Source organism: Ziziphus jujuba, chromosome 7, assembly GCF_031755915.1.
Source record: "Ziziphus jujuba cultivar Dongzao chromosome 7, ASM3175591v1".
Classification (NCBI taxonomy): domain Eukaryota; kingdom Viridiplantae; phylum Streptophyta; class Magnoliopsida; order Rosales; family Rhamnaceae; genus Ziziphus; species Ziziphus jujuba.
The window spans coordinates 13,117,279-13,140,414 of record NC_083385.1 but is presented as its reverse complement, the minus strand read 5'-3'; the positions used below and the strand labels follow the sequence as shown (position 1 = coordinate 13,140,414).

At 35.7% G+C, this 23,136-nt stretch overlaps 3 protein-coding genes and 1 pseudogene across 3 annotated transcripts; 3 read left to right on the top strand and 1 right to left on the bottom strand.

The window, feature by feature from the left end:
- Window positions 1-1,243: 1,243 nt before the first annotated feature.
- On the top strand, window positions 1,244-2,484 carry LOC107424874 (probable receptor-like protein kinase At2g39360; annotated as a pseudogene).
- A 532-nt stretch (window positions 2,485-3,016) lies between these two features.
- Window positions 3,017-5,802, top strand: LOC107424889 (probable receptor-like protein kinase At2g23200). The gene has a single exon (XM_048479501.2). It carries the CDS (start codon window positions 3,146-3,148, stop codon window positions 5,624-5,626), a length of 2,481 nt encoding a protein of 826 aa, XP_048335458.1. The 5' UTR covers window positions 3,017-3,145; the 3' UTR covers window positions 5,627-5,802.
- Window positions 5,803-12,434: 6,632 nt separating this feature from the next.
- Window positions 12,435-16,295, top strand: LOC107424890 (receptor-like protein kinase THESEUS 1). The gene has a single exon (XM_048479502.2). It carries the CDS (start codon window positions 12,759-12,761, stop codon window positions 15,234-15,236), a length of 2,478 nt encoding a protein of 825 aa, XP_048335459.1. The 5' UTR covers window positions 12,435-12,758; the 3' UTR covers window positions 15,237-16,295.
- A 4,375-nt stretch (window positions 16,296-20,670) lies between these two features.
- LOC107424875 (UDP-glycosyltransferase 84B2) lies at window positions 20,671-22,107 on the bottom strand. Its single transcript, XM_016034760.2, has one exon. The coding sequence runs from the start codon at window positions 22,105-22,107 to the stop codon at window positions 20,671-20,673; it is 1,437 nt and encodes a 478-aa protein (XP_015890246.1).
- Window positions 22,108-23,136: the final 1,029 nt, after the last annotated feature.

Sequence of the window (23,136 nt, the reverse complement as noted above, 5' to 3'; positions counted from 1 at the left end):
ATTCTTTATTTATGTTTTTACGATTTTTATATTTAAACCAGTATAAAAATTAGGGTAAAAAAAATAGGGTACCCCTTAGAAGTTTTTCAATGGGAGGGATGTAAAGTATAGGTGTATTGCTAAAAGTTTTTTCAGTTCTATTTTAACAACATTATTTTGCACTCCCCCAATCCCCAAACCCTGTTCACTCTGTGTTAGCATCCCAAAATTCCCCAATTTCTATTGATGAACTTCTTGCCAGTTGGCAAGTTTCAGTCTAAAAGAGTCTGCATGCACCTTGTCCTTGTTCATGGTGTTTAGACCAAGTTACTTTCAATTTATATTTACTATCTTTGAAGATTTCACAATGATAGGAATAGAATAAATGGGTTTTTCTTGTTTTTGGAAGTTCTTATTTTTATTTGAGTTTCTTTGATGATATTTATGTGTAGACTTCTTTGATGATTCACGCACATTTAATTTTTCTATTCATTTTATATTTCACACAGAATATCATTGATTATTTATAATTTATTAAACTAGTCTCTTCTTGAAATTTACTTTGACAGTTTCATTTTTGAAATTTGCTTTGTCATTTATACTTTATTTTATCCTTTACCGCTTCTCTTTTCCTCGTTTTCCTATTTATACTTCCTATCTTCTATTGGGCGCTTTTCCTCCGATGGTATGTGTCATGCCAATGGCTCTTAACAGCTCCTTCTGTTGTTTAGGTGAAAGTGTCTTCTTGTTGTATGAAGTAGAGCAGAGGCTGCTTGGGTCCAAGAGATGTTGCCAGCACAGCTTAGTTCTAGAAGATATAAGCCACCATGCTCATGTTGTTATTTGCCTATATGGCCATTTTAATTTATACACGTGGCAGCTAATGGTTTGTGGGTTATTATGGATGCTAACACTACTTCTCCACTGATTGGAGCTCCTCTAATCATGGTGTCAAACTCCTTTTTGCATTTCTAGTTTGGAAAATTTGGTTCACAAGAGTCAACAACTAGTCATTAATGGGTTCTATATTTAAGTCCACCGAAGAGGATTTTACGTAGGTATTCTCTGGAAGTCCTAATTATTTCAACACAAAAAATAAAAAAATACCTCATATTGCAGTAGCCATTGACCACTTGTCTGGTAGGTTCCCCAAAAATTTCCAATTGCATCTTTGTATTCCTCTCAGTGCTGGTAAACTCACTTTGATTTCTGGCTGTGAGAAATTTGAATAACAAGCCTTTCTCCCTACACAATAATACACGATATGATACAATTAATCTATTAGATCCATTAAATAAGATATTTGAATAGTTATGTATATGTTATAATTTTAAAAATATTTAATTTATTATTGAAGCACTATATTGATTTTGCTTTTCTAATTTAGTTTATTTAAGGTACACTTGGAAGTGGCATGAAAGTGGCAGTGAAACGAAGTAATCCCAAACATGGACAGGGTTTTCTGGAATTCCAAACTGAGGTTATGATCTTATCCAAAATTCGCCATCGCCATCTTTTTTCGTTAATTGGGAACTGTCAAGAAGAATCTGAGATGATACTTTTTTATGTGTTCATGGAAATGGGAACTTTGAGAGATCATCTCTACAATTCAGGAAACCATGAAAGTTCATCAACAGCTGCAGAATCCAAATTGTCTTGGAAGCAAAGGCTAGAAATCTGCATTGGTTCAGCAAAGGGTGTTCATTACCTTCACACAGGTTCAGATGGAGGAATAATCCACAGTGATGTTAAATGCCATCTTGCTCGATTGAGCATTACTTGGCCAAAGTTGCTGATTTTGGTCTCTCAAGGTCGGGTCCTCTTGACCCTGATCATTACAGCATAGGCATCAAAGGAAGCTTTGGTTATCTTGATCCTGAATATCTAACATGCCTACAGTTCGCAGAGAAATCTGATGTATACTCTTTTGGTGTGATGCTGCTGGAAGTTCTCTGTACTAGACCTGCCATTATGAACTCCACGCGAATGGAGGAGGTGAACTTAGTCGATTGGGCAATGTATTGGCTCAAGAAAGACCAAATTGAAACAGTTATTGATCCTTTTCTTGTAGGCCAAGTTAATGCTAATTCTTTAAGAAAATTTGTGGAAATGGCAGAGAAGTGTTTGTAGAGAAATGGAGAAAAGAGGCCTACTATTATGGTGTTTTGTGGTATTAGGACTATGCTTTACAGCTTCAAAAAGCATGAAGTTCCTAGAGAACCAAATCGGGACACTACTACAGATATCTTTTTTGGATTCTACTGCCGTTCGTCGATTCCCTTCTTTTAGCATCAACAGATTATGAAGATGATGATCAGGTGCTAGTAGGAGAGACTGATAGCTCTAACTACCTGTCTTGATTCTTACTTAGAGGAAATAAATGTTTCTGAAAGAAAATAGATCATAGAGTAAATATTTTCTATTTATATTTTTGTTGGATTCAGAACATTTTTCTAAATCCTGAATGCCCCACCCCACTGTATTTTTTTTTTTTTTTGGGGTCAAATGTCGTTTTCCTTTTAGTCTTCGACACAATAAAAAAATACCTAATCATTTTAAAAAGATCCCCCAAAAAAAAATAATAATAAATAAAAAAAGGGCAATCCTTTGAATTATCATCCGGATCCTTAATCATTTGGGTTTTCATACAAAAATATTACGATGATAAACAATGATTGTTTGAGCCATCAAGGCAGCTTCCAAGTAGTTTAAAGTTTTGCTTAAGAAAACTGAATACAAGTTCTAAACTCTCATGCTCTACGGTGCTGCTCGATGGACTTCTTCCTTTCCTTTTTTACTTTTTTTATTTTTTCATTTTTTTATTTATTGTGTGCGCAAAGACTCTTTAACATGACCCACCAAGTTGCCCCCTCAACTCAACTCCTTCAATTACACGTCGCCATACAGTGCAAAAATCCCTTTCGTGGGACCCGTATGAAAGATATTTACATTTGTACTGTAAATTTCAAGGGGTATTAAAGTCAAGCAACTATCTTCATTTATTTTATTTTTTTCTTTGACTTTTCTTATTTGCAAATTTACACGGTTGTTGATAAATCAACTTGTTGGTTGACGTATAGAGAGTTAAGACAGACTCCTTCAAACCTGAGTCCACCATTTTCAGATGGGTAAAAGTTAGCATTAATCAAGAAGCTGAATAATTGTCATGGAAAACCTTCAGAGCCACGGAATCCATATCCCTCTGTTTCCTATTTTTCTCTGTCTCCTTCAGTTTTCTTCATTTCGGCTTATCTCCTTGGCTTACGATCTGCCAGAGAAGTATTTCATCAATTGCGGTTCAAACGCAAATGTAAACTACACTAGCCGGACTTTCACCGGCGACACGAACACCGGTTACGTCACTAAAGGAGACCATGGTAGTGCTGCCACAGATAGAAACCAGTCGGTGGATGGGTCTTCTCTCTACAAAACAGCAAGAATTTTCAAGCAACAATCTTGGTATGAATTTGAAATCGATACTTCTGGTCCTCAACTGGTACGCCTTCATTTTTTAGCTTTTACCTCTACTACTACCGATGATCTATCAACAGCTATTTTCGATGTTTCGGCTTCTGAGTTCTTGCTGTTGCATAATTTCACTGCCAGAAACAATAAAAGCTCTCCTCTGATAAAGGAATTTTTTCTTAGCATCAATTCCCCCCAACTCCGGATTTATTTCACACCTCAAGGCTCATCTTTTGCATTTATAAATGCCATAGAAGTCTTCCTTTCCCCTACAAGTTTCTACAATAATGGCACTACGAATAGTCTATCCTATCCATTTTTACAGACACTATACAGGGTTAATGTTGGGGGTCAAGCAATCAAACCAGATAGCGACACTGTATGGAGAAACTGGGACCAAGATGATATTTATCTCTCTAATCCAAGCAATGCAAAGAATAGCCTATTCTACTCTGCTAAGCCTAATTATGTAGGAAATATGAGTGATTTTATAGCCCCAGATTTGGTCTACCAGACTGCCAAGGTAATAGATAACAACAATAGCAGTGAATCCAACAACTCTAACGCAACCTGGTCTTTCAATGTGAATAAGACTGCTTCGCATGTCGGCCGGGTCCATTTCTGCGACACTGTTAGCAAATCCCTCAACACTGTGAGCTTTACTCTGTATATAAATGATAATGCGAGCCTGATAGTCAATTCTATTGATTTTGTCGACCAGTTGGCTGCTCCTTTTTTTGTTGATTTTTCGGTTGAGCCTGATGGTTCAGGAATCCTGAACGTCAGTATAGGAACTTTGAGTAACTCTACAGACAAAAAGGCATACCTAAATGGGCTGGAAATATTGCAAGTAAAAGAGGGATTTGCTTCGGTTCCTGTAGAGAACAATTCCAAGAAGATAAATGTTGCTGTTATAATTGGTTCGGTTGCTGGAGGTCTCGCTGTTATCAGCATTTTGGTAATCGGGTTCTTGTTTGTTTTGAAACGCAGGAAGTCAAGGCCTGTGGAGACTTATGACTGGTCACCAGTGCCTGTATTTGGAGCAGGTAGTTCACACAGCAGACTTACAGAGTCAACCATCCATGGCTCCCCTGCACCTGATCTACATCTTGGTTTGAAGATTTCTTTCCCTGAAATTCAGTTTGCAACAAACAACTTTGATCCAAGGCTGCTGATTGGAAAGGGTGGTTTTGGCAGTGTCTATAGAGGAACTCTTCCAAACGGTAAACAAGTAGCTGTCAAACGAGGTGCACGAGAGTCAGGCCAAGGCCTTCCAGAATTTCAGACAGAGATCATGGTTCTGTCTAAAATCCGACATCGTCATCTTGTGTCCTTGATTGGGTATTGTGATGAAAGATTTGAGATGATATTGGTTTATGAATACATGGAAAAGGGGACTTTGAGGGATCATCTATATAATTCAAACCTTCCTCGCTTGTCATGGAAGCAAAGACTCGAAATTTGTATCGGCGCAGCAAATGGTCTTACCTACCTCCACAGAGGTGCAGCAGGAGGAATCATCCATCGTGATGTCAAGTCTACCAACATCTTGCTTGATCAAAACCATGTAGCAAAAGTTGCTGATTTTGGCCTTTCCAAATCGGGTCCTCAAGACGAAACCCATGTTAGCACAAGTGTAAAAGGCACTTTGGGTTATCTGGATCCTGAGTATTTTAGGTGCCAACAGTTGACAGAAAAATCTGATGTTTTCTCATTTGGGGTAGTTCTTCTTGAGGTTCTGTGTGCAAGACTCCCTATTGATAACTCGCTTCCAAGGGAGCAAATGAATTTGGTTGAATGGGGATTGTATTGCAAGAAAAAAGGAGTGCTCGAAGAGATTATTGATCCCTCACTGAGGGGTCAAATTGATCCAAATTCACTAAGAAAATTCAGTGACGTAGCAGAGAAATGTTTGCAAGAAGATGGTGCTGATAGGCCTACAATGAGTGATGTGATATGGGACTTGGAGTATGCATTACAGCTTCAGCAAACCGCAACTCGCAGGGAACCTCACGATGACACAACTACTGGTTCATCCGCACTCATATTGCCTGATGTACAGCGTTTTCCCTCACTTAGCACCACAATTGACAGGGACGATATCCCTATATTCACCAACGATTTCTCAAGCACTACAGGAGACGAAATTTTCTCCCAACTGAGAGTTAATGACGCCAGATAAATACCATCTTGTGAGGTATAAGTATTTTTCTTGTCTTTATCATTTCTTAGCTGTGTTGTAAGTGCTTTTCTATTTCTAATCTTTAAATTTGGTCAAAACAGTCCAATTGTACTATAATAATATGTAAAAACTTTTGGGTTCAATAAAATAAAATGTAAAAAGGTTTAGACTCTTTCCACCTTGAATGATATTTCCTTCCCCCCCCCTTCCAAACGAAACACGTCGAGTTAGTTTTCTTTTTATAACAGTTTGAAGACATGCCTCCAATGTAGATTGAACCCAACAAGGAACACACCCTGTGTTGGAAAAATACAGTAAAAAGAGAATAAATTTTCTAACAACAGCAAATGGGACACACCTCTAATTTACTAAGCACGTAATACATTTAGGTTTAGTAACATCTGCAATTGGAAATATTCACTTAAACGGTTGGAAAGAAAGTGATACCTCTGCGAAAACCTCAATGGCATAATAAAGTAACTATCTTGTGGTCCAATGTTGCCGGTATTGGTCTCCATTCCTCATGGCCGCTCCTAAAACGTCTGCTCCCGGGAACAGCGTTCTGATAGGCGGCCGCAATTGCGACGCAAGGGGTCTTCGGTAAGGAAGGTGTTGGGCCAAGTAGGAATTTGATTACCTATTATTGGGCTTCAAGTCCGATTAGAATTTTATCTTGATCCAAACTTGGAGATTCTTAAGAAAGCCCAGTTAGTATCAACGGGAAGGAAATAATAGGTTTTATTAAAAATTAATTAATTAAATAAATAACACACCCAATCAATTAAAAACGGAGTTTTAATAATAATGGGAGTGTTATAATTTTAAAAATAATTACTTAATTCCTTTAACATTGTATTGATTTTTTTTTTCGTATTTAATTTCTTAAAAATACAAAACAAAAAAAAAAAATCAGTTTACAAGATTTTTTTAATTATTTTTCAAGTAAAATGAAATTTAAATTTTTAAATATCGAATATCGAATTATATAATAATTTAATAACTGAGTTGAATTTACCTATCTCTATACAAAAATTTAATAGATCATATTCAAATAACTTAAATCTTATATAAATATAATATTTATACAGCTTAGCATGGCACATTATAAAATCTCATATACAACAGCCGTCTGTCAAATGAAACAAAACTTAATGCAAGACACTTTATATTTATATCTAATGCTAGTTTGGTAAAGCAAATGAAAACAACAAATGTTATTAATTCTTTATTTAAGTTTTTATAATTTTATATTTAGACCAGTATTTAGGAGAAAAAAATGGGATACCCCTTTTAAGATTTTTCAATGGGAGGGATGGAAAGTTATAGGTGTACTGCGAAAAGTTTTTCTATTGCTGGTACTAACGTTAGAGTCTTGTCTCTCTCAGTATATATACAGTTCAATTTCAACAACATTATGCACTCCCCCAGTCCCCAAACCCTGTTCACTCTGTGTTAGCATCCCAAAATTCCTCAATTTCCATTGATGAATTTCTTGCCAATTAGCAAGTTTCAGTCTCAAAGAGTCTGCATGCACCTTGTCATTGTTCATGGTGCTTAGACCAAGTTACTTTCAATTTATATTTACTATCTATGAAGATTTGACAATGATAGGATTAGAATAAATGGGTTTTACTTGTTCTTGAAAGTTCTTATTTTTATTAGAATTCCGTTGATGATACTTGTGTGTAGACTTCTTTGATGATCCACGCACATTTATATTTTCTACTCATTTTACATTTCATACGGAATATCATTGATTATTTATAATTATTTAAACTAGTTTCTTCTTGAAATTTACTTTGACAGTTTCGTTTTTGAAATTTGCTTTGTCATTTATGCTTTATTTTGTCCTTTACTGTAACACCCCGTCCCGAACTATGTCGGAATTTTTACACGTTGACCGAGGTTGACCGTTGATCGTTGACCGAAAGGGTCAAAAGTTGACTTTTTGACCCGATTGGAATTCTAGGTTGACTGAGGTACCGTTATGGAGTACACGTTGGCACGAGTTCTTAGACTGGTAGCACGTTGAAAACGGAGCTACGGTTTGAAAGTTATGAGCAAAACAAGTTGAGGTCCAAATTGTCCAAGGGGTGCCGGAGTTGACTTTTTATTCATGCAAGGTTGAGCTTTGACTCATGCATGGTTGTGAAGTGCTCGTCGATACGAGTTCATAGACTGCCGACACGTCCGATTCGGACATGTTTGAAAGTTATGGACCTGTAGAGTTTTTTTTAAATACCGTATTATTTTAATATTATTTTTAAACGTGTAACGATGTGCCACGTGTGACTTAATGAAGGTGACCATGTGTCACCATGTTGAGAAGCCACATGTCAACCATGTGTAAAATCAAATTATTTTATTATTATTTTAAATAATAATATTATTATTAATATTATTTAATTAATTTGAATTTATTTCTTTTTATTTTCCTTTTTCTTTTCTTTTTCTTTTTCTTTTTCTTTTCTTTTTTCCCCACGTGGGAAAACACCAGCTTCTCTTCCTTTTCCTTTCCTTCCATTCTTCTTCCCCGAGCCATCAAAAACATGCAGACTTTTTCTCTCCCTCTGACCGTCCCTCTCTCTCACCGTGTTTTCTTTTTCCGGCCACCAGAACCACTCACGCGCCTGCCACCGTCCAAGCCCACACGCCGGCAAGTTCACTAGCCAAATTTGGCTGCCGGCCGACCGGCGACGCGCCCAGATCAGGCCGGTGAAGTCGCGGCGGCCGGTTAACTTTTTCCGGCGATTTCGCCGTATTCCGGCCAGCCCATCCTAATTAAACCTCCTTTCCCCCTATTTTGGATCCTCTGAGTCCAAAGATGGCCTCCAATCTCAAAAATTCGAAGCGGTTTACGAGATACGAGGAATTGAAAACCGGCCAAAGCTTTCCGGCCAAATTCCGGCCACCTCCGGCGGAATTGGGGTCGATGGAGACCGGTAATGCGCTCCTCGTTCCACGAGCTTCGATTTGGTATATTATTCGACCATTTTGGTTAAAGTTTGTGTTTGACCCCCGGGTACCGGGTATTATTTACCCGAATAAAATATTAATTTATTTGACTGTCTGTGAATTTTGTTCTAGGAGCACCGGTGAGTCGTGAAATTGATCCCATGGTGGATCATGGTTTAATTGCGTGCTCCAGGTGAGTGACCCACCTTCAAAAATTATTTTGGGCAATTAATTATGTTTAATTGGTATTTAAATTGATATTTAAATTATGCTCGTGTGCTGTGATTTAATTATGGTTTTATTGTGGTTTAATTTATTTATTATGCATGAGCAAAGTATGTTTCGGTATTAATTGTACATGGTTTTAAGTAATATTTTTCGGCATAATCGGGTTAAATATTTTACGAAAATATTAGTTTAAATTTTATAAATTATGCCCGCGGTATTTTTATGGTTGCATCTCGTACTTCGAAAAAATTGTGGTTTGTTGGTTATCAATGTTTCGTACCGGTTTATTAAATAAAAATATGTGGAATGGTAAGTGTGAGAATTTAATGTATTTCCCACGGTAATTTTGGAAAACGGTACGGTTGGTTAATAATGTTATTTTTTAGACGCACTCATACAGTATTGGTGTTCTGGTGTATGGACATGTGGTAGCGCGCAGGTATTATGTGGTTTAGCGCGTGGTTATTATTTCTCCCGTTGTTGCCATTGGACCGTGGGTAGGCAAGTTTGTTATTGGCCACAGCCGCCCCTCTCCTTGGCCGGGAGATGGTTTCAGCAGCGGTACTGTCGGGACGCCGAAGTGCCGTTTGCAGGTTTCTCTCTTTAACCCCCCCGCCAGTCGGTGCTCGGGACGCTGGGTATCGGAGGGCATCACCGGTATATGGTGTGGTGCGTCAGGTGTAAATTGCAAATAATGTTTTAAACCCCAAAGGTGTTCAAAAATTATTTACTATAATTTATTATATTTTAATTATATATTGGGGTATGTATTTATTTATTTACTGTTTATCAAATGGTTTAATCCCTTGGTTTTCGAGAGGTATGTACATCGGGTTTTGTGAAATTGTTTTAAAAAGGGAACATTTCAAACGGAGCGATTGGTGAGAATTTTGAGGGAAATTATTATTTCCAACAGTTGTCATTATTTATTTATTAATTGTTGGTATTTATTCAATTCCCTTAATTATTATTATTATTATTTTATTATCATTAAAAGTGTTCAGTAGTTAGGGTCACTCACTAAGATGATTAGCATCTCACACTCTTAAATTCCGTTCCCCTAGGTTCAGGTTGGAGACGTTGATTGTCTGGGGCGAGCCCAACGTCTCAGTTCGTTGCCGAAGGTTCAAGAAGTATTTCTTCCCTTTTTCCTCTCCATCCTGTATTATTTCTTATATGTCATTGTATAAATTTCACATTTATCTGTATAATGCTCTGTATACTGTATTGGACGTGTAGTTGTTATTTATGCATTGGGTTGCTGCTATTTTTGTTGTGAAGTGCTGTAATTTGTGGAACCATTTGTAGTATTGTGGGAGGAATAAGGGGATGAGTATAAAAGTGTGTTTTCAGTGCAGGTAATTTGTGGTAAGTCCTACCCTTATGGGAGGTGCTGCCGGATTTTCCGTTGGAAGGTTCGGTGGTATTTCCCTGGGATCAGGGCTTGTCTAGGTTCCGGAGAAGGAATTCTGAACGGGTCCTAACATTTACCACTTCTCTTTTACTCCTTTTCCTCTTCATACTTCCTATCTTCCATGGGGCACTTCTCCTTCCATGGTATGCGCCATGCCATGGTTCTTAACGGCTCCTTCTGTTTCTTCTTGTTGAATAAAGTAGGGGAGAGGTTGCTTGGGTTCAAGAGATGTTGCCAGCATAGCTTAGCCCTAGAAGAGATTAGCCACCATGCTCATGTTGTTATTTCCCTATATTGCCTTTTTAATTTATACACGTGGCAGCTAATGGTTTGTGGGTTATTTTGGATGCTAACACTACTTCCCCACTGATTGGAGCTCCTCTAATCGTGGTGCCAAAATCCTTTTTGCATTTGTAGTTTGGAAAACTTGGTTCACAAGAGTCACCGGATGGTTACCTTTTTTCGTTAACAACTAGTCGTTAATGGATTCCATATTTAAGTCCACCGAAGAGGATTTTATGTAGGTAGTCTCTGGAAGTCCTAATTATTTCAACACAAAAAAAAAAAGAAAAAAAAAAACTCATATTGGAGAAGCCATTGACCACTTGTCTGGTAGATTCTAGAAAAAGTTCAAATTGCGGCTTTGTATGCCTCCCGGTGCGAAATTTGAATAACATGCCTTTCTCTCTACACAATAATACACTATATAATACAATTAATCTATTACATCCATTTAAAAAAGGTATTTTAATAGTTATATATATGTTATAATTTTAAAAATATTTAGTTTATTATTTAAGCATTATATTGATTTTATTTTTCTAATTTAATATTTTGAAACCTAAACGAAATTTGAATATTAAAAAAGTTAACGGATCATATAACAAATTATATAAAATTTAACAAATAAAAGTTCGAATTTATTTATTTTCTATGTTAAAATTTAATAGGATGTATTTAAATGATCTAAATTTTATACAAATACAATATTATACATCATAAACACAATTCAACATAATAAATTACAAAACCTAGGATGCAGCAGCATGCCAAATTAAATTATACTTAATGCAATCACTTAGTGCTGGTTTGTAAAGTTTATTATTTTGGTTTTTGATTTTCAATTTTTTTAAATGTTTTATTTTTATTGTGTATAATTTATTTGTGCTTTAAATGATAGCTTGACTTTTTAGCTAATTATAAACTTAAAAAAATAAGCTTGAATTTAGTTAGTTTCTTGATATGATAAACCATTCAAGGTGATGAGTTCTCCTCTCCTCTTTATATTATAAATTATTGTAATATGATATGAAATAATTAGCTAGAAAATTGAGACAAAAGTAAACACGAATTGGAAAACTATTTGAGATTGTTTATAAAATGAATATTACATTGATAAATGTTTTTCTTTTAGTCATTATAGACTACCATCATATATGTATGCTAGCTTGATCTATCAAACATAATAAAAGAAAAACAAAAAACAAAAAACATAAATATTACAAAATGAGGAAATGAGAAACTAAAGTGTTATGAATTTATTTATTATAGATAGTATAGCTGGTTATTTGAATTTATTTATTATAGATTGTATAGCTGGTTACTGAAGCTTAGTACCCGATATAAGCTAACTACAATGATTAATAATTTGGGATAATATTTAAATTAATATGGTCAATTTAATTGAAAATCCAATACAATCATTTATAATAAAGTATTTATTAAAACAAATAATCAAAGTATCCGGTCCCTTAATTTGTATAAAAATCAATATTGAAGACCCTAAAAAATAAAAATAAAAAAGTATAAGTGGTGTTCAGCTGTTATAAAAGTTAGGGAAAAAGATGTTTAAAGTATTGCCACCATAGTTGAAAAAGAATAAATAAGTTTTTGACTCCAGATAGCGAGGGAACCATTCAAATCACAACCAACCTCTAGCTTTGCTGATTTATCAATTAGCATAAAAGCCATAGAAAAGTTCCTGCAACTTTGGTACTTAGAGTTTGCTGTCTAAATGTTCACAACCAACGTGTCATATTTAGTTCAATTAACTTCGATGATTCTTTTTGAAGCGAAAATAAAAAATTACAAAATATTAAAATATATATATATATATAGATAAACTCGATGGTTCTTTTCTAATAATAGTTTCAAATTATTATTATTATTATTCTTGTTCATGTTTATGCATAAAACTTGCAGAATTGATAATATCATCTACAATATGTCGAAGAAGAATATAACCATTCTATAAATCAGAAACTCTACAAATTCTTTACAATGGATTAATCACCATGATTCAATAGAGGAAACCACCTCACATGTACTCAGGTAAATTTGATTTTGCTGTACTCAGGTAAATTTGATTTTGCTCTGACTTTTCTTATTTGAAAAGTAGTGTGGTTGATGTAAGTAGACTTCCAAGTTGACTTAAAAGTGCTCAGACAGAATAATCATTTAACCCGAGTCCGCCATTTTCACTTGGGGTTTGTTCCACCTGAAAGTTAGCTTTAATCAAGTAGCTCAAGAATTCTCATGGAAAAGCTTCAGAGCCATAGAATCCATATCCCTCTGTTTCCTATTTTTCTTAGTCTCCTTCAGTTTTCTTCTCTTCAGTTTATCTCCTTGGCTTACAAACTTCCGGATAAGTACTCCATAAATTGCGGGTCTAATGCCGATCTAAACGACACTGGCCGGACTTTCACCGGCGACATGAACTCCGGTTACATCACTATAGGAAAGCATGGTAGCGCTACCACAGATAGAAACCAGTCGGTGGATGCATCTTCTCTCTACAAAACAGCAAGAATTTTCAAGCAACAATCTTGGTATGAATTTGAAATCGATACTTCTGGTCCTCAACTGGTACGCCTTCATTTTTTAGCTTTTACCTCTACTACTACAGATGATCTATCAACAGCTATTTTTGATGTTTCGGCTTCTGAGTTCTTGCTGTTGCATAATTTCACTGCCAAAAACAATAAAAGCTCTCCTCTGATAAAGGAATTTTTTCTTAGCATCAAAACCACCAAATTCCGGATATATTTCACACCTCAAAGCTCATCTTTTGCGTTTATAAATGCCATTGAAGTCTTCCTTTCCCCTACAAGTTTCTGCAATAATGGTACTACGAATAGTCCATCCTATCCACTTTTACAGACAATATACAGGGTTAATGTTGGGGATCGGGCAATTAAACCAGATAGTGTGTGGAGAAACTGGGACGAAGATGGTAGGTATCTCTCTAATTCGAGCAAAGCAACGAGCGAATACGTGCCTGCCAAGCTTAATTATGAGGGAGATATTAGTGCCTTTACAGCCCCAGATTTGGTCTACCAGACCGCCAAGGTAGTGGATAACAGAAATAGCACCAGTGAATCCAACAACTCTAACGCAACGTGGTTTTTTGGTGTGGATAAGACTGCTTCATATGTTGTCCGGGTCCATTTCTGCGACTTTGTTAGCGGCTCCCCCAATACTGTGGATTTTCTTCTGTACATAAATGATATTGTGAGAGAAACGGTCAATTCTATTGATGCTTCCATCAAGTTGAGTACTCCTTTTGTCTATGATTTGGCGGTTAACTCTGATGATTCGGATTCAGGAGTCCTGAGCATCAGTATAGGCACTTTGATTCGCTCTCCAGTCCAAAAGGCGTACCTAAATGGGCTGGAAATATTGGAGATAATGGATGGAATTGCTTCAGTTCCTGTAGAGGACAATTCCAAGAAAATAAATGTTGCTACTTTAATTGGTTCAGTTGCTGGAGCTCTTGCTGTTGTCTGCATTTGGGTAATGGGGTTCTTCTTGTTTGTTTTGAAACGCGGGAAGTCAAAGCTTGTGGGGACTTTGGATTGGTCACCACTGCGTGCATTTGGCCTCGGTAGTTCTCATAGCGGAGTCACTGAGCTAACCATCAAAGGCTCCACCATCCCTGATGTGCTTGGATTGAAGATTACCTTTTCTAAAATTCAGTTTGCAACCAACAACTTTGATCCAAGACTGGTGATTGGTAAGGGTGGTTTTGGCAATGTCTACAGAGGAACACTTTCAAATGGTCAAAAAGTGGCTGTGAAACGAAGTGCACCAGGGTCAGGCCAAGGCCTCCCAGAATTCCAAACAGAAATCATGGTTCTGTCTAAAATCCGACATCGTCATCTTGTGTCCCTAATTGGGTATTGTGATGAAAGATCTGAGATGATATTGGTTTATGAATATATGGGAAAGGGAAGTTTGAGGGATCATCTATTTGATTCAGACTTTCCACGCTTGTCGTGGAAGCGAAGACTTGAAATTTGCATTGGTGCAGCAAATGGCCTACACTACCTCCACAAAGGTGCAGCAGGAGGAATCATTCATCGTGATGTCAAGTCCACCAACATCTTGCTTGATGAAAACCTTGTAGCAAAGGTTGGTGATTTTGGCCTTTCGAAATCCGGTCCTCTCAACGAAACCCATGTTAGCACAGCTGTCAAAGGCACTTTTGGTTATCTGGATCCTGAGTATTTTAGGTCCCAACAGTTGACAGAAAAATCTGATGTTTACTCATTTGGGGTAGTTCTTCTGGAGGTTCTATGTGCAAGACTACCTATCAATAACTCACTTCCAAGGGAGCAAATAAATTTGGCTGAGTGGGGATTGCAATGCAAGAAGAAAGGGTTGCTGGAAGAAATCATTGATCCTTCACTCAAAGGTCAAATTGATCCAAACTCACTAAGAAAATTCAGTGACATTGCAGAGAAATGTTTGCAAGATGATGGTGCTGATAGGCCTACAATGGAAAATGTGATCTGGGACTTAGAGTATGCATTACAGCTTCAGCAAACAGAAACTCGTGGAGAACCTAATGAGGACACAACTACTGGTTCGTCAGCATTCATATTGCCTGATCTCCAGCGTTTTCCCTCACTGAGCACCACAACTGACAAAGACGATATTCCAATATTGACCAATGATTTCTCAGACACAACAGCAGACGAAATTTTCTCCCAGCTGAGAGTTGATGCCAAATGAGGTAAAGTATTTTTCTAGCTTTTACAGTGTTTTTACAGTCTTTAAATTCTGTCAAACAGTCCAAATTGTACTATGTATATATATATATATATAGATAGAGAGAGAGAGAGAGAGAGAGAGAGAGAGAGAGAGAGAGAGAGAGAGAGTTTTAAATTTCTCAAGTTTGATTATTCCTTCCCCCCCGCCCCAAAACGACTCGCATTCAGTAAGAATCGAATCTAGACCTACCTAGTTTTTATAAAACATTTTGAAAGGCATATCTCCTAGTAAAACCCTGAACTGGAGAAAAAAGAACAGTAAAGAGAATAATTTTCCAATAAAAGCAAATGGGACACACCTGTAATTTACTAAGCACAGAAGATTCTAGATTTAGTTATATTATCTGCAATAAGTAGAAATGTTCACTTTAAGATTGGAAAGGAAGTGATACCTCTGCTAAAATCTCACATAGCATAGAGTAATAACATCTGTGGTTCAATTTTGTTGGTATTGGTCTGCATTCGTGATTGGCCTCAAAGGGTTTGTTACCAAAAACCGAGTTGAGAAAATAAGGCAGAGTTTGCTACTTCTTCCTTTTTCCCCATCAGTTCGATTCTTTCCTGCTATAGCATATTACAAAGAAAACCATTCTGGTTGTTTATGTTGAAAGAATTTTGGGCAAAAACCCAAGAGTTGGGATGGTGATAACAAAGTTGATCACTTTTATTAGCTGCTAGAGAAGTTTCTTCGATTCTGGAGCAAACTTTAGGCACACAATGGGAAGCAGGGCAATGAGGAGCGGAGGAATTTACTTCTCCGGTGAATTTTGGTGTTTCGGGTAGTCGAGTTTTGGGCCCAAGATGAATTTCATCTATTGGGCTTAAAGTACGATTGGAAACTTTCCTGGATCCAATTTGCTAAGCAAACCCATCTAGCGTAGAATGAATCTTGATTCAATTTGCTTCAGTAACAAAACTTTGTAAAAACATGGTAATTCGTCCTTTTAATTCGATCATTGAGTTGTTGATTGAATTGATTAAGAACGATTTAATCGGTGTAAATTGTTTGATTGGGTAACCATTCAGGTACTTCTCTAAATTAGTAGGTTTTTTAATTTTAAAAATTAAAAATCACTAAATGCAATCAATTAATATTTACTAAATCAATATGGATCCCATCCATCATAATCACCATGAATAACAAAACTTATTTATTTTTCATTTTATCCAATGAAATTTATAAAAACTGATATTTTAAAAAAATAATTTTTTTTTTTGGGTTCAGATTTTAGACCAAAACTTGAATATACAATACATTTTTTTATGCCAAATGATATAGCAGCGAGTAAAAATAAATAAGACTTCATGCAAGCTACTTTTTAAATACAATATTGATATCTAAAAGTTCTGTAACTTTATTTACCATGGGTAGAATAATTGGTTATTATTCTATTTTATTTTTTGGACATTAGTATAATTGGTTAATGGTTATCGAAACTACCTGAGATTCAAATTAACTCCAGTGATTAATGATTTGGACAATTCGGTTTGACACGTATAATCGAATTAATATACTAAGATTTTTATAAATAAATAAAAAAGAAAAGAAAAAATCCAACAAAAATATTATTTTGAGTTAAAGTATTGATGCAAAAAAATAATCAAAGTAATCCAATCCAATGTCCACCACCCTTAATTTGCATGAAAATCACCATTCAAGTAATCGGCCTTTAGAAAAGTTTGTGGAAAAAAAAAATTGATAAAAGGTATTGCGGCAGTGGACCCTATGGTTGAAAAAGAATATATAAGTTTGACTCCAACTTGCAGGGGGAACCATTCAAAACCAGGAACTACCTCTAGTTTTGTTGATTTATCAATTGGCATAAAGCCATTAAAAAGTTCCCGCAACTCTTGTACTTAGAAATTGCTGTCAAAATATTCATAACCAACGTGTCACATTTAGTTCAATTAGCTTCATTGATTCTTTTCGCATAACAGTTTCAATTATTATTATTATTATTATTATTATTATTATTATTATTATTACATATATATATATTTTTTTTTTTTTTTTTTTTTGGCCCTTTTCATGTTCATGCACAAAACTTGCAAAACTGATAAAAACCCATCAACAATATGGAAGAATATAAACAATATAGACATTCTATATATAAGAAACTCTACAAATTTCTTTACAATTGGCTAAGCGCCATGATTCAATATAGAAACTAAACTAGACCACATGTACTTGGCTAAAATTGATGATCAATACCCAAATAGAATTGAAAATACAGAAAGCAAGTGATTCATCAACCAAAAAAAAAAAAAAAAAGAGAGAGAAAGTGTTTCGAAGGGAGTTAAAATTTCAAAGTGAGTGAGATGACGAATCAATGACCAGAGCCTTTCCTACTAGGACCAGACGACATCGTATAAACTTGATCACTCTGTTGAACCCCACTGTTGGTGTCCTCTGTTTTGATGAACCTCTTAACACCTACAGCTTCAGCATCATTAGAGAACTTGCTCTCGACCTTCAAACGCAGCGTTCTAGACTCCACTAGATCGAACTCCCAAAAAACCAGCATCATCAACAACACCATTAGAACTATACATGATTTGTGTCTCATTTTCTTTGTGGTGTTTTTGGGACTTTGGGAGAGAGAGCTTTTGCTTTCCTTTGAAGCCCTTCTTTGATTCCTTCTTCTCAATTATATTATTCTCTAGTAACCAAAAAGAATGGAGCAGCAAAAGAGATTGGGTTTTAAGCTTCTATATTTAATAAGCTATTGGCCTTTATATATAAGAGGGTTTTTTCGGTTTGGGTGGCAAAGGACGGTGAAGGTCTTTTTCAAGTGGGTCATAAAAATGGTTTTTGTATTTGACCATGACTTTTTCCTGTTGTCGATCTATGATCAGGAACTGAAGTTTGGAAAGCCATAGTTTCAATTTCACATTTGGGATCTGTCCAAAATTTGACTTTAAAGAAAATTGGTTGTAACCAGTAAATTTGTGTCAAAGGACGGTAGCTTTGGTGTATAACTATGTTTGTAAAGTAGGTACAAGATGCCGCCCAAAAGGGTGGATTTGCTTAGCTGCTAAAAAGCTTGTTTGCTATTGAAGCCTGATTTTACAGAGGATATATGGAACTTTATACTCCAAAAGGATTGGACTCAATGTGAAAACTGTTTCTTTGCTTTTCAACCAAACATTGTGTTCAGGTGTGTACGAGTTACATGGAAGTAAAATTTTATATTATATTTATTCTATAGGTTCTTTTTTTGTTTTGGGGGAGAGGGGGGGTCCTTTTTATAAGAAAAGGAAAATTAATTTCCTTCGTTAATTATAAACTATCGATGCAAGAGAGCCACCAAACCAGATCCACATATGTCAATTTCAAGGGAATCTAAAAATTGATGGATCTGATTTTAAGTTCTGAGGTAAAAGAACCAATGTTGTATCGGAAGCGAATTCTTTTATTAAGGAAAAAGAACTTAATAAAGAATTAGCTCCTCCCTCTTGGGTTGGACGTAGGAAGGGAAAGAAAAGGAGTTTCTTTCTGTTGGTGGGTCGACCGTAGACTTGCAAAAAGAACAAATATTTTTATAGTATAGAATGCCGTGTAGGTTAATTAAAAATTAAAAAAATCAAAAAACCAATAGAAGAGAATAAGAATACAATAAAGATTCATAAGAATAAGTAAAATCCAATAAGAGAAATCAATTATATATTGACCACTAGAATGAATGGAGTCATTGGTGCACCAAACGCAAAGACTTTCCACTTGTCCTTTGGTGCTAAAACATTTAAAAAAGGGCAAAAAAAAAGGGTCAAAAATGAAACCGAAAACATAACGTAGTAATGGGAAAATCATGGTGAAAAGGATACTATTTAAGGGCCTTCACATCGAAAAAGGTTTGGCCAAATTCAAAATACAGAATTCATGTTGAAATAGTAACCTCTCTAAACGGCCGAATGGGGTACAAGAATTTTTTGAAATGTAAGTAAAGAAAATGACAGAGATTATACAAGGAGAAAGAAGAATTTAAGAATTAGGTAAAATTATGATGTAAGGTAGAGTAGTGTAGCACATTGAAGAAAGATGTATGGTAGAGAGGCTATAAGGTATCCAGCTGCTGAGCACTAGTTGTATGTAAGTCACCTACTCTGTCTTTGTCTCGGATGAGCACAGGTGAAGGGAGGACGGAGAGAGGGATATGGGAGAGCATATTTTGCGCGTGACGAGTGGGGATTAATTTTTAGGCGGTACCAGTAGTGCATGGTGTATTATTGTGCATGGGCGGGAAGTGTTTTTCCACTCGTGGTAGCCCACTTCCAACGCTAATTTCAAAGCTACCTCTCTACCTGCTCGTTTTTAGTGTCAGGTCAACGCATTCTCTGCCGCAATCACCAAAATTACTATTATTATTATTATTATTATTATTGTTATTATTTTTTGCTTATACAAAATTATACTTCCTATTTACGTTAGAAAAACAGATTAAAAAAATTACTAAAAAAAAAAAAAAAAGTTGTTGAATGAAGAATACGTATAGTACTGCTATCTATTTACTTTCTTTTTTCTTTTCTTAAGGATACTACTGACGATTTAAAATCAATAATTCTAGTCTTGTCGAATCCCAATATAGACTAGTAAATAATAATAATAATAGTTATTAAAATATGAATAAATATCACTTCTTGGCATCGATGGTATGCGGAAAACTAGAATTTTACTATAGTAAACCGTGCCAGGGCATTGCCTGATTATCATTCATAGCTACATAATGGGCCTTTTTTCCCTTTTTTTTTTTTTTTTTTTTTTGTTTTTATTCCCTGTCTTGCATAGATTTGGGCCTCTATGAAAAATATACCCTAACTGGACTGCCATTATGGTCCATGTCTGATTACATTTATAAATCTTATTGGCTCCTATTTGAACGACGCTTAATATCGCCTAGCAAAAATAGGTAGCAAAAAAATAATAATAATTATAAACAAATAAATAAAATTGAGACGATTTGGTTTTATTTTAGAAATTTCTCAAAATGAAAATGGAGTTTCAAGAAGCTCAAGCAGCGTGCGATTAATTTAAATCAGCTCGATTTTAGCTGATTTATTTTGCTTCCAACCAAACATGGATCATAAAAATTTGTTTAATGACTTAACGTTTTGTTTAGGGGAAACAAAACCTAGAAAAGAAAATGCCATTTATTTTGCTTCCAACCAAACATAGATCATACACGCCATGTTCATTATTATGGTCCTTCATTTGATTATTATTTACAACAATTTTGTTCGCAGTTTTTCCTCATTCCAACAAATAGAAATTAAAAATATTTAAAAAATTTATTGAAATCTGGTTTAAAAGAAGCCTACCACACGGTTTTACTAATCCTTCATCATTTCAACCATAAAAGGGCTCTTTGAAAATACCATGACCAGGTCTATTGAAATAATTAAACTCGTTTGGCACTAATTTCTCTGATAAACTGATCGATATTCTTATCAGAAGAACCACCATTTTGCACAGCTTTCTTGGCAGCCTCTTTCAACTCCAAGGCTCTCTTCTTTATCTCCTCTGCTTTCGGCCCTTCTATTACCTCCATAATACATTTCTCAACCTCTTCTCCACTAGCAACTCCATCCTCTCCTTGTCTGACCGACACTCCAACCTTAAAAACATCCTCGATTAGTCTCGCATTGGTGGGTTGGTCGGTCCACTGTGGATAAGCAACGACGGGGACACCGCAAACCACAGTCTCGAGGGTCGAGTTCCATCCGACGTGGGTCATGAAGCAAGCCAAAGACTTGTGCATGAGCACTTTCTCCTGAGCACACCACTCCACCACCACACCTTTCTCTTTGGTCTCGTCCACAAACCCATATGGCAATTCGCCTATTTTGGATTTCGAGCCTTTTTCTGGTGGTTTCATGACCCAAAGAAATGGTCTATTAATGTTCTTTAACGCATTGGCTATGTTGTCTATGTGATCCTGTGTTAGAACTATTAGGCTTCCAAATGCAATGTAAATGACTGAGGATGGTTGCTGTTTGTCTAGCCAATCAATGCATGAATCTTCCACTTTGAACAAATCAATTTTGAGTGAATCAGCTGTTTCTTCTTCTTCTTTCCCTAATAAAAACGGTGAGACTAAGGGACCAATAGGATGAATTGGAAATAGGGTAGACATTGAGTCGACAATTTCCTCTTCGAGCTCGTAAAATGAAGTTCCTAAAACCCAATTTACCTTATTCATATTTTGATAAAATTGGAAGAGTTGGGATTTAATAGGTGCGGGACATGAAGGGAGCATTAAGGTTGGAAGATCTTTTACCTCTAATATTGGTAATCCAGGCAATTCTATAACCTGACCGGTTGGATTTTCCAAGTTACCAAACAGGGTTGGATTATCGAAATAGCGATAGTAAATGGAGTAGCTAGCTGAAGCTTGGATCCAAAGCGCCGCGCAAGGGATGCCATGATCGGCTGCAACGTCAGCCATCCATGGCATGAAGGGATTGAAAACCAAGCAAGAAATTTTTCGATCTTTGTTGATGGAGTCAATGAGATTCGACAAGTTTTCATAGCCTGTGGTGTGGAGGGAATCGACGAAGGCACCTACATTACCGTTACGGTCAAATTCAAGGCTGAGGCCATCGGAGTAGAACTCGAGCTGGATTTTAGTGTTTCCAGAGGCGGCGACTATGCCGGAGTTGTTTTGTTTAAGAAGGCGGTGCCGAGCCACGTCGGTGGTTGCAACGGTGACATGAACACCCTTTGAGGCAAGGAATTTGGCAAGCTTGAGCACTGGGTTCATATGGCCTTGCATTGCCACTGTACCAAGTAAAACATGTACACCTTCTACATGATTATAATTAATGTCAGTTGGCATGGTTTTTTTTCTCTATGTAAGAAATAGCGAATGGATATATTGTAGAGAGGAGCTTATTGAGAGGAATATGCAGTGAGGGATACTTCTTTTGAGAACATTGTTCACCTGCACTTATATATAGCCTCTTTAATTTAATTACCCCATTTTTAATTTGCTAAGTTAGAAACAGAACATATAGGCAACATTCAAGAAATTAACAACAATTATCTGGCATGCTCTGGATTTTATAAATATGTTTATATTATATGAGGATTTTTTTATAACTTGCCAATATACAGCTTCATTTTCTTAATTACTTTGCAAATGAATATGATTTTCTTCCATATATATTAATTTAAAGCTCTGATGAGGAAACCCACTATGAAATAATACATGACTGGTTAATTAGCTTATTTGGCGAGGTACTGAGATGGATTGGATAGCCATAAAGGCACGCATAGGCATAGACTTGTTATTGGATATATTGAAAGCATATTTTCTTGGCATATATCGGTCCATTAATTAATGGTCTACTTGTTTGATAAAGAAATTACACTCTTGCAGATGTATGTCAATAAATAGGGAGGTACCAAAACTAAGAAAGCCAACTTCACAGATACCTACTCTTTATTTTTATTATTATTATTGTTCACATTGCATAAATTATCTAACTTTTAGTATATATAGTATAGGAAAGAAAAATATTATTTGTTATCACCGATGATTATCATTAATAAGATTTATATATTATTTGGTAATTTAAATTACTTATAAAAATATTTATTTTCTTAAATTAAAATTTTAAAATGAAAAATCAAAACATAATCACATAAAACGAATTAGCAATTAACATGTTCCCCTAATGTTCATCAGTGAAAATAACAAAGCTTTATATCAATGTATGTATAGGGTGGGGGTTTGATATGGTAAAAACTTTGAATATGTGTCAATCCACATTACACATTATTTTAATTTTTTTTTAAAATAAACCTAAGTGGAATAAGAGCAACTTCTAATAAATATATATATGGGGTAAACATCAGTAATTAT

Coding starts and splice junctions, on each gene's coding strand:
- LOC107424889 (XM_048479501.2), top strand. CDS start 3,146: ATGGAAAACCTTCAGAGCCACGGAATCCATATCCCTCTGTTTCCTATT.
- LOC107424890 (XM_048479502.2), top strand. CDS start 12,759: ATGGAAAAGCTTCAGAGCCATAGAATCCATATCCCTCTGTTTCCTATT.
- LOC107424875 (XM_016034760.2), bottom strand. CDS start 22,107: ATGCCAACTGACATTAATTATAATCATGTAGAAGGTGTACATGTTTTA.